The 16,576-nt window shown below is 40.3% G+C and overlaps 1 protein-coding gene across 3 annotated transcripts in view; it reads left to right on the forward strand.

The window, feature by feature from the left end:
• LOC118563936 (semaphorin-4D-like) overlaps positions 1-16,576 on the forward strand; it is a 46,328-nt gene that overhangs the window by 8,396 nt on the left and 21,356 nt on the right. For 2 of the 3 annotated variants that reach the window (XM_036140247.1, XM_036140248.1), the window contains exon 2: positions 3,056-3,169. In XM_036140247.1, the coding sequence (XP_035996140.1) occupies positions 3,132-3,169 (38 nt within the window). In that variant the 5' untranslated portion in view covers positions 3,056-3,131. Of the gene's footprint in view, positions 1-3,055; positions 3,170-10,505; positions 10,564-16,576 lie in introns of all 3 variants that reach the window. The other variant, XM_036140249.1, reaches the window with a different exon arrangement.

Below are 16,576 nucleotides of genomic sequence, written 5' to 3' on the forward strand. Positions count from 1 at the left end.
CTAATAGCAGGCTTGGAGTTTGCTCTTCCTCTAACAGGACAGGCTAAGATCACAAGATTGATAAAATGTATATAAATAAGTCAGATAAATAAAAGATGGAACCAACTGGTGCCAGAGGTCGATGAAATTTGCTTCAGTTGCACTAGTAGATACACATCTGTAGTCTTTTTGCTAGCCGGTGGATTTCTGGATGTGCTCCATTTGTGGTAGCTAGCTGGTGGGCTGCTATGGTAACTATGGTGACGGTATCCCCAGAAAGCCTCAAAGCAACCCAAGGCTTTGCAAGTCAGATTTACGAAAGAAGTGATGCATGTCTGCAAAGTTGAGACTTGGACAATGACCTTTTTTTATTTCTTTTTTCTCTCAAATCTTTTCCCCATTCAAAAAAAATCCTGCAGTGGCTGCAAGTAGAATAACTACAATTTATTTCTAAATTAAAATTTTTTACATGTCATGAACTACAAATTTAAAATAAATGCCTAATAATTGTAAAAGTAGAATACTGTTTTTTTCCAGATGTAAAGATTTTTTTTTTTCTTTTTGCAAGATTGACCCTTTCTGATTTTATAATGGTGTGACCAGCCAAACTTCTTATTTTCTTTTAGAACTGGTCAAAATGAAAAGCTTCCCATCTTAAGAATAGCTTGTTCATTGTAAAGTGAAAGAATGCAGTTTTTCAAAAGCGGCCTTACCTTACAGAGCGTTCTCTATATTACTGGAAATCTCCAAATAGGGCTGCACAATATCAGGAAAAACATAACGTTACAGTACTATTGCTGAATGTTGTGAATAAATATTGAGTTGGGGAGCAGACATGATGCCACACTGTGTGTGAAGGCTGGTTTATGGCTCCATCCGAATACCTCTTTTGGGTAAGGACACTTTAGCCAAAGCGGAAGTGGTTGCCATGATAGGTGTTGCCCAAATAGTGCAGTTAGCAAGGAAGGAGGTAGGAGAAGGAGCCTGTATGTTTCCTCTCACAGCTACTTCAGTATAGGAACCTTGCAGTGTCCCTTGCTGAGGAGCTGTAAGGAATCTCACAACCCTTTGCATGGGGTGACGTATAAGCACAGCCCACTTCACGGAAATTAAATGTCCTGAGAGCAGAGAGGGCCCACTTTGTAGTTCATTTTTGGAAGGCTATAGGACCTGATTTGTCTCGCGTCGTCCATGTGCAATCCAGTCATGTAATGAAGTCATGAGTTAATGAGTTAAAGGCTGTCTGAAATCAGCACAGCAGTCTGAAGCTTCTTTCCTACCCACAGTAGTGTTCTTACTGTTGACCTCATGAAAGGTCAATGAACAGGAGCTAGGAGCTATAATTAGGTGTGTTCGGATGGAGCCTATGCTTGATGCACGTATGTTCCGCACAGAGATGAGACGTGCGGACACAATGTCTGCAGAATTTAAGCTCCGTGCAGCTTTTCCTCCAAAGTGGCACTGTTCTCCTAGACTCTAGATGGCAGCGTTGTGCTCCTATGCTAGGCGTACTACACCCAACTACATGCAAAAGTAGAAAACAGTTGTTTTCAACATTTTAAAGCCTCTTACTTATTCCAAGAACGACTGGGACTTCTGTCCCGAATTTTTGAATAATTTGTTGATCGTGCTGATCTTTATTGACCGAATCATATAGATGTCTATATTTACAAACCTCCTCCAGAAGGAGATCTTGGTCGTCCACCGTTTTTTTTTCTGCACAGAACTGTCTGCATAGCTAGGAATTTTCCGAGGTGCGCGGTTCAGAAATCTTTGGCCGTGTGAAGGGCCATGGTAGTCAAAATGAATATGTAATATGGTCGTGGGGACCTCGCTGATGCGTCAAGCATAAACCAGGCTTAAGCAAGTGATGCAGCTCTGCAATGAAGCAAAGCCACAAGGATTACAAAAGCAACCTCTTGACATCTCTTTAACATGTTATCCTGGTGATTAGCACAGCTAATACAAACTGTAAACTAAACAGTTGCCAACGTTTCCAAATCCACCATGTTCTATCGCAGAGATGGGTTGAAAGTTCAATAGGATAAAGTCCAGACACTTTGCTGTTCTTCACTCAGCCCTTCTGTTATCTGTAATACCCACTCTCTGTTGCAGCAAACCTATGTAGAAAATACGCTTTCTGTTAAAGCTGCATTTGGTAACGTCTTTTTATAAATATAAGATTTACATACTTGTTAAAACTGTCACCATGTCTTCATAGTAAAATATGCGACAGATGATCTGTGAGGGGGAAAAAAATCAAGCTCCTCTGGCTCCCAGTGGTCCTACTGCCATTTGCAGAAATTTACTACTCCCAGTTAGAAACAACCAATCAGAGCCTGGAGGGGTGTTTGGCTCTGGTTGTTAGCAGTGTCAATCACTCTTGTGTACATCCAGCTTGCACCTCCTCCCCCACACAGCTTTTGTGGAGAAATGGTGGAGAAACGACCTGCTTAACAGGACAACCGCCAATTTGTGGAGTGGCACCTGCTCAGAAAACAAAGACAGGTAAACACTGGAGCGGCACGGCAGGCTCCGCTGTGGGGGGAGGGCTGCAGCGCAGCAGTGAGCAAGGAGAGACCTTTAGGGTCTGCTTGTTCAAATTTTCACTATTTACTCAAAACTGCCTACTGCAGCTAAAAAGCCTTTCATTCTTCCTCTGATTTGAATTTTAAACACCTCACTGATACTGAAAATGCTAAAAAGAGCTACGTTCTGCAGAGAAACTGGGAAACGTCTTTTTTTTTTTCCAAACGTTATCTTGTTGGTCTCTGAGAATGAAAACTTATAACCTAACTTAGTTCCTGAAAGGTTTTTTTTTCTGTATATAGATGCCTTGATCAGATTGTGACTCAGCGTCTTTTCTAAAATGGCTCAAAACGGAGAAAAATAAATCCCAAATGGCACATCCCTACTAAAAAAAACTGAGGTTTACATTTTGCAATTGATATGGTTTGCTAAATGTACCATACAATGTTCCTGTCTTGATTGTCTTTGATGCTCAGAAATTGTTTAATCTTCTCATATGGAATGTAATATTTCACAACGTAATCTAAACTCTTGTCTGTTTTTACAGATCTGGGTTGCTACATCGGCGCCGAGTCTCTCATTCATCCATTTCTAACCGTCTGGAGGAACGTGAAGAAGTTTTGATGAATCAGTATTCGTTAGCCGACGCTATGACCGACAAGTAAGTTGTCTCTTCTGTGAAGCGTTGTCGAGTTTTACTTCCAAAGGGCACAGGATGCTCGTTTTGAGTGTGAAGCAAGAGGGGGATGCAGTCTGTGCTTCCCCTTGTCGCCCCATGTTGGATATGAAGCAGGGGTTTGCAGTGCACAGAGAGAAGTGTGTTGTTGTGGTGGGTGGGGGGCTGGTATATACAGACAGTCTTGTGTTGCCCCTGAAGACATATGCCATTTGCATCAGGGCCAATTTGCATTCCTGTTCCCTGTGTTGGTATGTTGCTGCTTCTGCGATTAGCTGCTCTTTATTTCCCTGCAAAAATAACACAGCTACAGGGTTTTAAAGCTTTATCCGTCCTAGCTCTTCCTCCTAAACCTTCTTTGCATTTTGTGGCCCCCTCTTTCTCTTTCACTATGGGATCAAATCTCTTTCTGCTCTCTATCTCTCTTTATTTGTCTTCTTTGTCAGCTCTTTCTCTTTGTATCTCAGTCCAATGTTCCTGACTTTGACCTATAGACCAAGAAGAATCGGAGTGCAGTAAGCAAGAAAAAAAATCTGACGTCAGCTTTCATAATAAGCGGAATAAGTGGTGCATGGCGGTCAGCTGAAAGGGATGAATCCAGGCGAAATAAAGACTCCTGTTTTTTTTTTTTTTTTCCCAGTTGAACAAAATAACTGTTGCAATATTAGCAGAAGGTTTATATAGTTTTATTACTGTATGAAAGTAAGTGAAGATGTCATTCGGTGTTTGAGCGCACTTGCTCAACGTCCGTCATCTTCCCACTTATTGCTAATGCACCTGTTCACCCCTTTGAGTTCGGAAGAAGAAGAGGAGGGGGGTTGGGTTTACTCAGCTGGTCTTTCTATGAAACGAGCCTCAGGGTGCTTTCTCTGCATCCAATTATGCCAGCATAAAATACCCTTCACCTTTTTCAGCAGAATAATGCTAAATCTGCCCCGAGGAGGATTGTTCCCGAAAATTAGAGAGGCTATGCAACTTCCAACTGTTCTTGTCACATGTTCAGGCTCGGAAGTATTTATTTGCTCTGATGCAACACGACAATGAAAAAGATATTTGCAGATAACATGCAGAAGAGTGGTTGCAATTAATCTGTGCTTAATGCATAGTAACGACGGGATCATTGATGCTTTTTAAGTAAGCGATAACGTTGACAAGTTTCCTCACTGGATCAAAAGTATCCAAGCAACCAGAAGGTGGTGCCTCTTGGGGAGGGGGTTTTATTGTGTGGTAGATGGTAGTCCATGTTGTAGAAGGGTTGTTTCAGTGAGGAGTTTGATAAATGTTATGCTAAAGAGAAGCGAGGGGAAAAGTTGGAGGACGTGGCCCCCCGACAGCGGCTGGGAACAAAGCCCCCCTCAACATGGGACTACTCAGGATTTGTACAAAGGCAGAAGAAGATTGCTACTTATTTTCTCTTCAACACACACTCACATGACCCTCAGCCTTCCTTTCTTTCTCCCTCTGTCATCAGCCAACATTTACTCTGTGTGATATCAGTGGACATTCCTCGAGAAATGTACATTCAGTTTGGTATTCCCAGTTGCAAGCGAACATGTGGACCCGCCTGTAACAAGTGGAATAGTACAGTCATATTCAATATTCAATACATTATAATATGGGTGCTAATGAGGCTCCTTTGTCCGATTTTTAAAAGTACCATTGAAAATAACCTTTTTAAGCAGTGTTGTGTTGTCAATATAAACAAAAAAAACCTAATCATCATTATTAACAGAAATAAAGGCTTTAAAACATGAGTCTTTGAGTAATTAATCTGTATAATGTGTTTTACCTTGGTTAATTGGGTTATTGAAGCCAATTGACCTTTTGATGATATACAATACTGTGACGGGGCTAGATAGTCATATTTAATAAATTAGAATATCAGCTCGGGGATTAATGGCACAGGAATATGTAATGCACTAAGTAAATGATACTCCAGCAACAGCTGTTATGATGCTAGACTTATTTATGATTATTTTGCATATACAATTCAATCTCCAGTTAAGCAAGGCTACAACAGAGATTCTTTTTGTTTTTTAAATTGGGGGGAAGGGGGCATATTTAAAAAAATTCAGTTGTATTAGCATCTATTTGCAGGAATTTATACAGGTACTTAGCTTTCACAACAAAGATCACGGTTTCCCCCAGCGTATCACTAGCCTGGCAGGCTAGGCTAAGCGTTATTTGTTTATTTTAAATGTATCGATGTTGAGCAGCATAAAATGGTCAGGAAAGCTCCCAGTCTAAAGAGCTAACACACTAGCTGTTATTAGCTCTACGCACATTACAATGACACGGCTACCAAGAACCCACAGCGACACCTACCACCAGGACTAGTCCATTTTCTTGGGGGGGAAACCCTGAAAGATCCAATGATCTCATAATGGCATCCCTTCATCTCATTCTATGCCACGCAGACTCTCTGTTTGCACTGTTGAAGATTCACTCACCTTGACAATCCTTAATGTCACTGTCATGGCAAGGAGTTTGGACTTTTTGTCTAATTAGTTCACCTTTATAATTATCGGAACATCCCAGGTGGTCAGGAAAATAACAAACTGATTGTGGCCAAACAAAAGTCTTATTTCTCACAGGAAAGCATCAATGAAGTAAACGAAACAGATGTATTCTGTATAATGTTTTTGCATTACTTTTGGTATGTATATATTTAAAGTTTTTTTTTCCTGTGTATTCGAAGAAAGCGTTATTTAGAATTCTGCTAAATATTCCAAGTTGGAAAGTTTAAACAAGACACCATATTGTAAATGGGACACCATCTTAATACACAAGCGCTACAATAAACGGGGTCCATTAAAACAGACTTTCATACCTTATAGTCATGACAGGATTTATTTTTCACGGTGATAAAATTCTTCATGTTGAATCATGCCAAATGTGGTTTGGCTTTTGAATTTTTCCCCTATTGAAACGTAGACTTTTCTTCTCCATGGAGCAGTTATTTTTTGTCCATCTGGGAATATTCCTCTGCATCAGTGGAAACAAACATGTTAAAGCTTGGCCTTCTGTTGCGCCTGGACGCTCTGCGATGAGGAGCGTTTCTAAACCCAGATTCGCTCCACAGTGCTTGTAGATGACGATTCCTTCTGTTCAAATTCAAGCCTTGGAAAATCCTGTTAAAGAAACAGCCTCGTGTGTCCACTCATCCTAAATTTTGATTAACAGGAATCTCACAAATTTCACAGAACAAGAATTAAACCTGGGATGATTGCATTTAATTAGAAAACAAACTAAGACCGAACCGTTTTCTTTACAAGTGGGAAACTTTGTTAATGCAGAATTAAAGTTACGGTGGAAGAAATACAATGCCATGTAAGAGCCCATAAATTATGCCATCACGTTTTGTTGTATAGTTTCCGTCTTTTCACAAAGAAGAATTCCTTGTCTGCTTGTTTCCTTATTTCTTTTCTTTGTGTGCTGAGAGACTTCATATCAAAGCCATGTTTGTTTTCTGTCTTCTTCTGTCCTTTGAGTCTCGCTTCCCTCGTCCACCTGTGCTGGTGTTTACTGACAGCCTTGTCAGAGACTTGGGATGTTTATAGTTCCACAGCAAGGAAGGCTGCTCCGGGTGTGTGTTTCTCTGTGCGGGCTAAAATAACAAACTGTCATAGAGATATGAGAGCACTTCCCAGCAGCCTCTGTTTTAATATGTCTGCTTTGCTATACTGTATCAGTCAAGGTCCACTGTGTGCACTCCCATCAGCCACAGCAGTGGGAGGATATATATTATAGAGCATAGCTGTAATCAGTTTGTCATGGGGTGTGAATAATTATTCATATTGGTGCAGGGGCAACGTAACACCATTTAAGTGTAAGACGAGTGGCTCTAAAACAAGACTTGTTCAAAACTAAGACAAAATCCTGTTGAAGTTCACATTCTAAGCTGACTTTCCATTGGTTTGCTAGCTAGCGTTACTAAAGCTGCAGTTTTTGTCTGTGCCTTAGGTACTTTGGATCCTTAAGTCAACTGTGAATTTCCTGAAAGACGGGCAACATTCTCAAATCCGGCAAATTCCACCACGGACCGATGCTGAAATCTCGAATGGGTGGAAAACTGCATGAAATAGTGATGGGGGGGGGGGGGGAACTCAGGAAGTTCATCATACCAGTTTTAAACTACGTTGTTTCACGCTGTAGCTTAAAGGTAACCTATTTTCTTTATAGAAAAGAAGAAAATGTCTACAGATCTAAAAAGCTTTTTAGCTCTATTTCAACTAAGACAAATTCAAAGTACTTTGCTGATCCTCAAATAACTGAAATCAGGAATTGTAAAGGAGTGTTTAGTTAGCACTCCCAATCGGGTGGCTCTCTGAAGAGGAGCCATTGCTAACGTTGTTCCGGTTTCAGACATTTTCAAAAGGCCTGCTTTTCTTGGCTGTCATTCAAATCCACCCATCAATTAAAAACCATAGAAAAGTGACGTCTCCATTTCCTCTCCCTCACCTCTCCAGACCGCCGTGTCACCAAGGTCGGGGTTTGCGGGGCACCCCTTGTCTCGCACCCACACTTGTTGCCCCCCCACACACAGCACATTCTGAATTGAGACATATGAAGGCGTGGTGTCATTAGGATTCGTGGCTGTTTTTGTAGAAACTTTGGATCAGCTGTCAAACGGTTTTGTGGGAGCCAGGCAAATCCAGTTCAAAGTGCTTCCTGAAGATGTCGAGGGGGATGCACTCTTTGACCTTGGCCTCATCAATCTTGTCCATCTGTCAGCTACTCCTACTGCTCCATAGATGCTGTCCAGATTCAAAGATTGGATATATTGTATATTTGTGCTGGTAACGATGTTTCTGCTGATGCTTGCATGACTATGGGAACGTAGGATGGGGAAGCCTGAATGTCTGGAAAAATCTGATTAATACTGGACTCCCCTGTGGTGGGTATGAAGTGCATATCTCTGTAAGGTCATTATAAAAAATATTAGAGTAAAAAGCTAATCTTAAAGGGAACATTTGGTTTAATTATTAGAAATTTCAAGTTTTAAATGGATGTTTCCAGCTGGATTATCAAACCTGACTTTCTGAAGGAGAACATTTTACCAGATCCAACTCTGAAATCAATGCTGGCAGCACTGTCCGGAAATTTTTAGCAGCTGCAAAAATAGTGATACATTTTTACACGGTTATCCATTTTCTAGACTTTTATAGCCCCAAATGGCCCACCTGCACAGATCATTCTAGTTTCCTGACGTTGATCTTGCATGCATACAGACGAGCAGTCCAGCACGCGTTGCCTTTTTCATATGAACTGTATTTTACTGTAATCAGCCAATCTCTTCTACACATGCAGGCTCAGACTTTTAACAGTTTCTGATTATCTTTATACCTAGGAGGACATCCAAAGTATTTAGAGATGGGATCTGTAAAAATATTAGTTGGTGGTGTTTTTTATGTTTATCACTGCTTAACATAATCTGATTATTCTTTTATGCAACACAGCAGGAAAGCTGGTTAATACCAATGAATCTGCATATTTGGGTTGATTTAGCTGACCTGAATTCAGTTTTGTGGAAAATGTCCATTCATGTGACATTTTACTTTGGTTGGGTTTGAATAATCTTGTAAGTCATTACAATATCTGAGATCTTACTACATATTGATAAAGAATAGATTGTCTGCCTGAAAAAATCCTTGTTTTTGGTCAGACATTCCTATTTCATGGAGGACTGTGTGAATAAAAGCTGTTATGCAGGGAAAATGTATTCAGCTTTGGTGTAGGGAGTTTTCCTTTTGGTCAGTGTTGCAGTCTAAACAGATGCTAAAAACTGTTGTGAATAAATGCCTTACCATCTGCCACAATAGCAAGGGGGTTTCTGAGGGTATAACAAATCTTGTTTTCATGCACACAAGCCTTGGACTTTTTCAGCTGACTACAAATCCCTCTAGGTGCATTTAATCCTTTAAATTTTAATGCTGGTGCACAACATTTTGAAAGATACTTTAGAAATCCACATTAGAGCATCATCTGGGAACATGTCTGACTGATATGTGAGATATTCAGTGTGTGGAGAGGGAGTCGTTATTTGAGACGTGATTAAAGAAAATTGTGTCCAAAGCAAAAAGGGAAATGCATAAAAGTCCAAATTCCAAATTTATTTTAAAACTTTTTTTTTTTCAGATACAGGAAGTACATGTATTTGTATTATTTCTTTTACATTAAATCCAAAAGCATTATTCAATTGAGTAAGATTTTATTTTAAGTTTCCAAATTAGGATATTTTGTGTGAAAATTAAAACTTTTACCAACAGTAAGCAACTTTTTCTATTGCCTAACTAAACGTAGCTAGCTTTTCAGTGGCCAACATAATGTCAACATCTTTATGAAGAACAGCATGGTGTTTTAATTTAATAGGTGATGGGTGCAATGTGTTTTTGCTCCTCGAGCACCTGTTTGTTGGATAGTAATCCAGCCTGACATCTTATTTTTATTCTTGTTAAGGAAGATCAAAAATGAGAGTGAAGACAAACTATCAGAGTAAAGAGATGATTCATAACTTGCGTGGTAGGGTAGGGGTGTTGTGTAGGTATAAGTAGTCAGTATCTTACCAAGTTGTCTGATTGACCTCAGTTTAGAGAAAAGGAATTTGAGCAATTGATCAGTATAGAGTCAGCTTTGAATTAGATTTTCACCATCTATATTCCAAAGCTGGTTATGTGAAGGCAGTTTTAAAAACTAATCCACTTTCAGTCCCACTCCAAACCGCCTTTAGCTGTTTGGAGTGAGTACCATACTCCCAGCTGGTGACAGTGCAAACAACGCCTCTTTAAAATGGGTTTTGGAGGTTGGTTTTCTTTTTTTAGAGAATGATTTGCATATCTTCAATAAGCACTCACTGACAACCATTTTTTTTATTAGAACATCATCTGAAACCATAATGAAACTTTTGACTTGTTGCAGCTGATCTGAAAGTCAAGTCAGACTATCTTCAGCAAATAGCAAGTCTTTCATATCAGGCAGAAGTCAAGCAGACAATGTGTTTCACAGAGATTAAGTTCCTCTGTCAAATTCACTGCTTCCTATTTTATCATTACTAAAAAAAACTCTGGAAAAACAAGTTTTTTTTTTTTATAGTTTTTTTTCTTCAATTGTGTTCATGTTTGGATACCTAAATTTGGCATATCCTTTCAGGTCTGAAGTTCTATAAGCCATTTTTTGGTGTTTTAACGTGTGTTCATCTGTTTTAACCATGTCCTGACAGTCTAACCACACACACCTAACCTTCTTCCTCTTCTAGCCACGTGCACAGTGACACATCGTATAACTGTCTTGTCTGATCTGTGTCTTCTCGCCCCTTCCCTAGCCTGAGGATATTATAATTCTCTCCAGAGGAAGAGCGTCGCATCTTTTAGGAGCCACAGGTCAGAAACTCTACTCCTCTCCCTCCTCCTCCCCTCAGTCCCTGTGTGCTGTGCAGACCGACACTGAGCTGCTTGGAAGCCTGCAAGCTTCAAAACGAGTGTTGCATGCTTATCCAACCCCCGCACCTGTACCTGTCTTGGGGTTTTGCTTGTTTTCTTTTATCCTCACCCTTTCCTGCATGACCACACCTGGGCGGCCCAGTTGGGATTTGATTTTTGCAAGTGTTGTTTTTTTTGTTGTTTTTTTTTTTTCACCAATCGTTCTCAAACCTACTCACTCTTTGCTTTTGGCATTTTCTCCTCTTTAACCTGTTTTTTTTAAATTTGTTTATTTGCTCGAAAGGGAACAAAACTACTGTGTACCTGATGGTGTTTTTAATGAAAGGCATGCATGGCTGCCTCGCGCTGGGGTTTTGGACAGCAAACTTTGCTCTTTGGCTTTGCTTTTACTTTGCTGAGCGGCTGCTCTAAACAGCAATTATTCAGTCATAGCCTAGCAACTGTAACTCTAGAGCGCTAAAGCTTTTCTCCAAATGCCAAAGTACTATGCATACGGCTGCAGGAAGAAAAATAAATGTGTTGATTCTGTAACGAACAACCTTTAAGCTATTTACTATGTAGGCTTAATCATAAGGGCATATTATGAAGTAACTGTATTAAAATCCTATCTAAGTACGACTTTATTCATCATCATGATAACTTTACGTTAAGTAACCCAATCGTTAGACACAAGACAAACCTAAATCTAAATTAGAACAAAACCATTGAACCTATGTCGCAAACATATGGCGCCATAGGTGTGGTTTTGTTTTCAAAGAAACAGGGAAGCAGTTTCAGCAGGAGGTAGAAAGCAGTTGTCATTTCATTGTGTTAAACAATTGATCCAGGATGTCGCTCAGGCACATTTGATCATGAAAGGCGATTTTTAAACACCTGATGGAAGTTCTTCTCTCTTGGAACAATTAAAGGTGTAACAGGAGGCATGCTCCATTCAAAGACGTCGGTCTGCACTTGGGTTAGCGTTTAAAGCGCAGTCAATCATTTAAGAGTCTTTAAAAGAGTTTTCTTCAGTGTCAGTAAGGGCTGCCTCACATTTATGAGGCTGTACTTGGTTCTGTATTTTAAAGCACTTTGAAATGTTGTTTTGTTACTCTTCAGCAGGGTTGTCAAGACATCAATAGTACCACATTGATGCTGATATTTAGTATTGATTTAGATATTCATTGGTATTTACCAATGCCAGGTTTGCTATCAACATTTATTCCTGTTTTTAAATTTTCTGCAATCAGGTCAATTCAATGTCACTTTGATAACTTCACAGATAAAAATAAGTTGCTATAGGAGCTTAGATTATGCACATTTCTTAAGAGACTCGTTATAGATGGTTGTAACTTTGGGCAGGAAGGATCCTTTCCTACAGTCTGTGTTGCAGCAGATCTGAAGAAGCCTCTGACTGAAGAGGCACTGTTGTTGGGTATCCGTGATGTGAAGAGGATGCTCAGGGTTGACTGTTTTCCCTTAATGAAACCTCTTTCTTTACAAAATGAACTCTAGAGGCTCCAGAGCAGTCCCCAGGAACGGAACCAGTTTTTTTTATTTATGTTCAGCTTAAAAAAAGTCACTGGCTCTGATTCTGCTCCCCCAGCAGATGACTACAAAAGAGAGATTGGACTCTCCAAAAGGGACTTGTAGAAGATTGGCAACATCTTGCTGCAGACACTGAAGGACTTGCGGTTTCTCAAGAGATGCAATCTGCTCTGTCTTTCCTTGTAAATGACTTCACTGGTGCGTCTCCAGTCCAGTCTGTTGTCTAGCTGAAAACTTGGTTTCATGAGAAACTTGAATTTGTCAATCATCTCCTTTTCGTTTTCTTCACAAGATGATTGTCTGGACAACATGCCACAAAATGGACAATCTGTGATTCGCCCGGGAACTGCAGAGTATATCTGCAGCTGACAGTACTGAAAGTCTGAGTTGTACAGATTGAGAAGGACGGTGAGAGGACTGTACGCTGTGGTGCTCCTGTGCTGCTGACCACCCGGTTAGACACAACCCTCCAGTCTCTCAAATTAGGGTCTGCTTGTTAGATAGTTGTTGATCCAGGGGATTGTTGAGTCTCCACTTGTGTTTACCCGAGTTCCTGGCAAAGCAATAGAAGCTGAATTGTGCTAAATGTACTGAAGAAATCACATAACACAGTGCTGTCTGCTTTGTCCAGTCCTCAATCTCCTCTTATCCAGCTCTATGCTGGTAGACTAATTGTAGGGATCCTGGTAGACGCTTGTTGGCTTCAGGCTGAAACACATCACACCAAACGATCCGTCCAACCCGATGTTTAGATCCGTACAGATTTTTTTCCTTACCTACCGGCACTGTAGAGGCTCCCTCTATGGACCACCCGACTCACGAGATGGAGTATGTACAGCAGATTATGTAATTTGCGCCTGCATAATCAAGCCAGGAAGTAAACGTAAAGCTGCAGTAGCTGCTCAAAACAAACTCCAAAGAAGTTCGCTTTTTAATTTTTTTAATCTGTTTGCTGTACTTCTGAGCTCCTACCATGGTTAAGTACACAGTTTTATTGAAACGTTTTAATGCTTATTTGTTGAGCTGTGTTTTCCAGGACGGACCTATATGGGAACGAATCTGGCCGGTAATTGCGTTCGGTTTACCTTGCGCTTTGGAGATTTTATTGTATTTTCCCCATAGCGGACACGCTTTATTTTGACAGAGCATCTCTCTTCATGTCTAACTCATGCATTTGTCATCAATATGCTGCGTAGCTCTGGCTAGGATAGAGGGTCTACCTTAGTTGGAGGAAAACCAGAAGCCGGTCTGTCCGGCTACGTTCTCCTACGTGTTTTGGCCTTACTCAGGTGGGCCAATAGAAGTCTCTCCAGGACTTTCATGATGTGTGAGTGTTGGAGCAAAAGCTTTTAGTTGTTCAGGATGGATGGATGGGCTAGGTACTGGAACCAGGCAGGATGTCTCCCACAGAAATAGGCCCTTTTCCTGGATGAGGCTAAGGTTCTGTTTATCAGGTCCCTACAGGCCCTCAGGAGTCTTGGATCCATCCATCTGGATCTGCAGCTGCTCCAGAAAGAACCATCCTCCTCTGATGTAGTTGGAGAATGTCAAGAAGCAGCACCAACATACATGACTGAAGACGGAAAATGATAAAACTGAGCTGTGTAAGGAAATCTGTGGAGCGATGGCAGGAGAGCTAAATTTATGAAGCAGGAGAAGAACAAAATGTAATTTTTGTCCTCAAAAAGAATCAATCACATGGAAAACTGTTACAAGCTGAATTAACAAGTGAATTCATGAAAGAAAGCACATGTAGTCTGGATTCTTTGTTTCAAGGGAAAGAGAAATTTATTCCTACAAACTTCGTTCCTACTCCTTATTCAACCAAGATAGCAGTTTATAATTATGCGGCTTCTGCAAATTGCCCCAATAACGGTCAGTTTTCTTGTATATAGTATGAAGTTAATAAAAGACGGATTAGTACAAGTGAAATGTTCACACATTTTCCCATTTAACTTTTACTTTTCTTTCCTTGATGTTGCATAATTTAGGATTATATTGGCCTAAGTTTATTAGTTAGCTAAAAGTTGAGATTTCCTCTACTTCCCCGGGAAATGAATGACCCGGCTTTTAAGGAATGAATTGTTAATCTCTCTTTGCAACAGTAAACTGTACTCACTGTGTTGTGCAGGAAAAGAATGCTTGACCCAAATCTGTTGTCCAGATCACGAGAAACTGCAATGATAGGTGTTTAAAGTTTTAGGCTTTGCATTTTTTTTCCTCCCTCTGTGGTGTGAAAGAAAGAAACGGGGAAATGAGTGTGTTGTGTGCTTGATTGCCAGGTTCAGGAGAACACGCTGTTAGTGTTGAGGCAGCCAGTGGGTGATGGGGCGAGTTTTCACACAGCTCACTAAAGGAGGTTTGTGTCTTTGCCGGCCAAAATTACTACCATGAAATCAGTGCCTGGAGGGGAGAAAGGAGTCCTTTTGAAAGGCAGAAAGGGAAGGAAAAATATAGCAGGCCTGAAGGAATGGTTACAGATTCATTAAAGGCTCCTGGACTGGTGGGAAAACCTTGTGACTGTCATACAAAGACCAGTTTTATTAATGTTTATTCACTAAGCAAAAAAAAAAAAAAAAAAAAAACAGCATTGTTCTTAAAAAAACATGTTGTTTAACACGTGATACTTAATTTAAACCCAGATCATCACAAATTACTGTGTCATTGTGCAGTGGAAGGAAAACTATTCAGAAAAATACGCAGTGTTTAGATTTAGGGGAGGTGGCATTTGTATTCAACTTCCTTTAATCTGATACCCCTAAATAAACTCCTATGTATTCTATTTAATTCAGATACTCATTATTTGTAAATGGTGCAGTATGACACAACTGCAGAGCTCCAGAGCTCCATGGCTGGGAAGGACCTGTTGACAGCTCAGTTGTTAGTCGTGCACTCCACAAAACAGGCCTTTATGGGAAAGGTGTCAAACCATGTTGCAAGAACCATAAGCCAAGTTGGGATCACATCAAACCCTAAATTTCCTTTTTTTGAGCCCTACATAAATCCATGTATGTGGCAGAAAACTAACATTGCACATAAAACACCCCAACTGGTCCCCACCTTGAAAGATGGAGGTGGCAGCATCACGCTGGCGATTGTTTCTTCAGCAGTCACTGGGATGCTGATAGAAACATGTATGGAGTGAAACACATATATTTTACTGTTTCTAAACAGGTTTACTTCCAAGATTGCCTTGAGAGTGCAGTGGAGGTTCATACCCAAGCAGTAGAGCAACCCCTAATATACAGCTTAGAGCTACAATGAGTTTAAAACAAAGGACAGCTGTGTTAAAATGGCCTGTTCAAAGATCAGACCAAAATCTGAAGAAAGACTTAAATTGATGTTCAGATGCTATCTATCTAATCCGATTAAGTTCTAGTTATTTTGCAAAGAACACTGGGCAAAATGTCGGTCTCTCGATGTGAATTTTTTTCTGCAGACACATTCACCAACAGACTTGCAGATGTTGCATTGAGTAATATTACAAAAATGTGGAAGTTCACAAGATACGAACACTTTTGCAAGACACTATGTGCTGCTTTTGTGGAAGATGAAGTCACCTGCAGATGCCATTTACTGTGGCTACCATTGCACAGTTTGAGACCACAAGACCTTCAGCTGGGCTCTTGCAGCTTCTGAAAATAGTCCAACATTATACGCTTCAAGGCCAGCAGCAGCGGCCATAAGGAAAAGGAGGCATGACTTTTTAGAGTGGTGACTTCCCTGTATCCCCGGGCTTTTTCTGGCTTCCCCAAACCCAAATATGTGTCGCATCAGAGCTTCAGTTAAATCAACAATGCATGGTTCTGTGACTTTGTATTGCGGGTTTTTTTTTTATTTTTTTTATTAGTATTCTTATACATGTATTGATGACTGTATTGGTGTTTTTAAGGTTGTAGAAATTGGTTAAACCTAGCCGTCTTCAGGGAATGCTTTAAACTGATGTCTGAAGACCTTTGTGTGTGGCATTAAATTACAGAAAAACAATTTTCATATTTGAGAAGTTTCTTCTCCTAGGGTATTTCCTGAACCTGTCTCGGCAGATGTTGGTAGTAAAATTTCCCCACTTTTTTTTTGCTCCTTTTAATTAAAAGAGAGAGAGCCCGTGATTATGTTTTTATACTGGACTACAGAGCCGCATTCAGTGCTTTGACGGGGAACACCACACAGTAATCTTCTAGTTAGCTAACTTCACTCGCCTTTATGTTTATAGGGAAGTTTTTCAGATCCTCCAGAGCCATGTGACTCAGTGAAAGGGTGTGTTGTTTTTAAAAAGCTCACCATTGGCAGACTAAATATACCCTTTACTGGAGCTGACCCTTTATTTGCCTTTGCTGTGGCCACTTAAGGTCGACATGCTTGCTCAGCAGGGGCCCTACGACTAGTAATTATATAGAAGCGTTTCCATTTTTTTTTTTAATCCCCT

This window comes from Fundulus heteroclitus, chromosome 8 (assembly GCF_011125445.2).
Source record: "Fundulus heteroclitus isolate FHET01 chromosome 8, MU-UCD_Fhet_4.1, whole genome shotgun sequence".
Taxonomy (NCBI): Eukaryota; Metazoa; Chordata; class Actinopteri; order Cyprinodontiformes; family Fundulidae; genus Fundulus; species Fundulus heteroclitus.